Source organism: Quercus lobata, chromosome 1 (genome assembly GCF_001633185.2).
Source record: "Quercus lobata isolate SW786 chromosome 1, ValleyOak3.0 Primary Assembly, whole genome shotgun sequence".
Taxonomy (NCBI): domain Eukaryota; kingdom Viridiplantae; phylum Streptophyta; class Magnoliopsida; order Fagales; family Fagaceae; genus Quercus; species Quercus lobata.
The window spans coordinates 17,450,167-17,453,471 of NC_044904.1; the positions used below are offsets into that span (position 1 = coordinate 17,450,167).

Here is a 3,305-nt window from a genome sequence, read left to right on the forward strand (position 1 = left end):
AACCTAACATAAACAAACCATTAAAAGCCTAATTAAAAAAAAAAAGGTAAACTCATTTGTATATTCAATATAATCTAAAATGAGAGAGAGAGAGAGAGAGAGAGAGAGAGTAAAACTCATGTATATATCTATGATTTAAACAAAGTATAATTTGAACACATATATGTATGTTATTGTAATTATCTTTAATTGTGCTATGCATATATATATATATATATATATATGTATATATGTATGAGTTATACACTAGTATTTATAAATATAAAAACTTTACCGTTTGGTAGCCCTACTCAACACATATTTTTCACATTTCAAATACACTTATACACATTTCAACACACTTTTTCATTCATACGTATATTAAAAACACTCAAAATATCTTACTCAAACTTAGTTACCAAACAGGTCCATTTTTCAGCCTAGGATTTAGGAATCACTAGAAATGGGCAGTTTAAGAAAGCTTGATTGTTTAAAGATTAACGACAACATATGGTTGAATTTTTTTCGGTAATCTCATACTATAGGCTCAATAATTGAGAGGTTTCTTTCGATTGATGTGACTGTATTGTCCAAACCACAAAAATCAATCCCTTGAAAAAAGGAAAATAAAAAATGTATGGAGAGTAATACATGGAACCAATTGTAAATTCAATTTGGCTAAACGGCCCAAACCCAATCCATTTCGTTGGGACTTGGAACCCATATTCCCGGTTTTTTTTTTTTTTTTTTTTTTTTTTTTTTTAATTTATGAATAATTTAATCATGGACAAAATTTAAGTACAGTACCTTATTTAGGTTTCCCTCTTAAAATTCAGTTATATAACTACTTAACTAAAAAATACATTTTTATCCCATAAGAAAAAATCCACATGACATAATCTTAAAAAGGAAACCTAAAGAACAGCATCTAAGTACTGTACCTAAGCTTTGCCCTTCAACAATAATGCAATCCAAATTTCTAAATAAACATAATTTGGTTGTGTGTGTCTAGTGTCCGTTGTTTATAATCTCAATCTACAACTATAAATGTTAAACCCTTTTGTAGTTGTATTCTGGTTAAATAATGTATTATAAATCCAGTTTAAAACACTAATATTACTATTTTCGTGTGTATTCTAATAAGTATTACTGTTTACTAAAAAAAATAATCAAATAGCCAAACGAAGCACATCAAAAACTAATAAGAATCCAAAAACATAAAACCCAACAAACACGTTTTACAAACCAAAAAAAAAAAAAAAAAAAAACACGTTTTCTCAGTTTAAGAAAGAGCACACCTTTTTCTTACGAATAGCCCCAAAGCCACCAGTCTTGATCATTACAAGCAGTGTTATTAGGCATAATAGTGCAGTGTTATTAGGCATAATCTTTGTATTAGTTAGTCTCTATACAATTTCCCTCGTGGCCCCAACACCGATCAAACTTATATGAATAGTACACAAATTCTGATAGTAATAGTTTCTACATTCACTGCCCCATGTATTTCCTTCTCAAAAAAAAAAAAAAAACTGCCCCATGTATTAGTAGGCCCCACTAGAATAACACCCCCACGTGTCCAGTTCCTTTTTGGCATTTTATCTAAACGCGTAAAGCTGAAAAAAAAACGTAGTATCATGTCCTATATATATATATCGCCGACTTTATAAGAGTTCACAAATCATACATAGAAAGCCTTCCTTGTACAAACGTTGTTTTGTTTCAAAGGTCGGTGAAAATTTTGTTGCTTCTCCTTCTCCTATCTTAATTCCTTATCCTAGTCTAACTCTGAAATATTGTACTTCTTATAAATCCCACAAACATCTACCCAAAATCACTCTTATCTCTTCTTTCTTTGGCTAGTATTCCTAGCCTTGTATCATTCTTTTGCTAGTATTGCCAAGAATTGTGATTTGTGACATAATACAAGTTTCATCATGGAGGTTGATGAGTTTCAAATCACCCTGGTTGATGAATTTCAAATAGCTATGTTGAGGGCTGAGCTGCTGGACACGACGAGGAACTGGGCGCAACACTCAACATTTGATGGTTCATATGATCCCAGGACGTTTTCAGGGAAATTGGATCCTTTGGAACTGCAAAGCATAAGGTTGGAAAGCTTGACAGCCAAGTTAGCCTCGTTTCGTGCAAACGAAACCAAGCGCGATTTCAACACGGTGATGGAGGAGGTTCAGCTTGAAGTGTTGAGATGGCTAGGGAGGATCTTGGCCAAGAGTATGGACCCGGTGTTTAAGGGGTCGAAGGATGTGGTGATTGAGGAAGATGGGGCGGTTTGTGGAGTTTGCCAAGAAGACATGAACGTAGGAGTTGAAGGAAGAATGCTCAAGTGCATGCACAAGTTTCATTTCGATTGTATTGTGAATTGGCTTAGGAGTAAAGCTACATGTCCCTTGTGTAGGTACCAAGTTCAATTCAAAGAGTTTGAGCCAAAAATATGAGGAAGAAAAAGATGTGAGAATGGATGGGTTCTACATTTTTTGTTTTCCTTTTTTCTTTTTGTAATCTACAGTATATAAGTTCATGTATTATGTTTGATCAATCAGCTAGGTGGAATAGAAAATAGTTTGTGTTTTTTGTTATTGACTACTAGTATTATTAAATTTGCTTTTATGTGTGTGTATGTATCCCTCACAGCTGGAGCCACGCACCCCATCTCCAAATAATGACTAAGAAAGTGCATGAATAATGACTATATATGCACCGGAGTTTATTTGTTTCCTATAACAGAAGAAAGGAAAAATAACAAGAAAAATAATTTGACAACAACTTTCGAAATATAAAAATTCAGTAGTACTTGTAATGATGGTATCACGCATCCTCTGGTGGAATTTGCGAATTACTCTATTCTAGCTAACACATTCTCTTCTATACTTTCATGTCCCCTCCCTCCATTCTAAATATGGTCCGATTAAGTGGGTTTTAGATAGTTTAACTAATAAAATTTCTGATGATTGAATAAAAAATCTGAAATTTAGTCCCTACTTACACTAAACATTGATTGATGTCTTAGTCTAATCTTCTTCGATCCTAAACATATAAAGTACATGAAGTCCTAAACATAAAAAGTACATGAAGAGAACTTGATTTAAACTCCAGGAGTGAAACCAACACTCTTGTGACTACTGATATTAAATTCTTTGAAAACTGAGCTCTATTCTCCTAGTGTTGCACGTGTCTTCCTTCTTTTTTTTTTCTTTAGTGCAACGTGTCTTAGTCTCTTAGGGTATTAATATCAGTTAGCAGGTAGGCTCTGATATACTGTTCTATAGTATACTCTATTTTTTAAGAAGTAATAGTGTTATTCTATT

The 3,305-nt window shown here is 32.9% G+C and overlaps 1 protein-coding gene across 1 annotated transcript; it reads left to right on the forward strand.

Moving 5' to 3' along the window:
• The first annotated feature begins 1,498 nt into the window (after window positions 1–1,498).
• On the forward strand, window positions 1,499–2,569 carry LOC115983223 (RING-H2 finger protein ATL1-like). The gene has a single exon (XM_031105896.1). It carries the CDS (start codon window positions 1,914–1,916, stop codon window positions 2,433–2,435), a length of 522 nt encoding a protein of 173 aa, XP_030961756.1. The 5' UTR covers window positions 1,499–1,913; the 3' UTR covers window positions 2,436–2,569.
• Window positions 2,570–3,305: the final 736 nt, after the last annotated feature.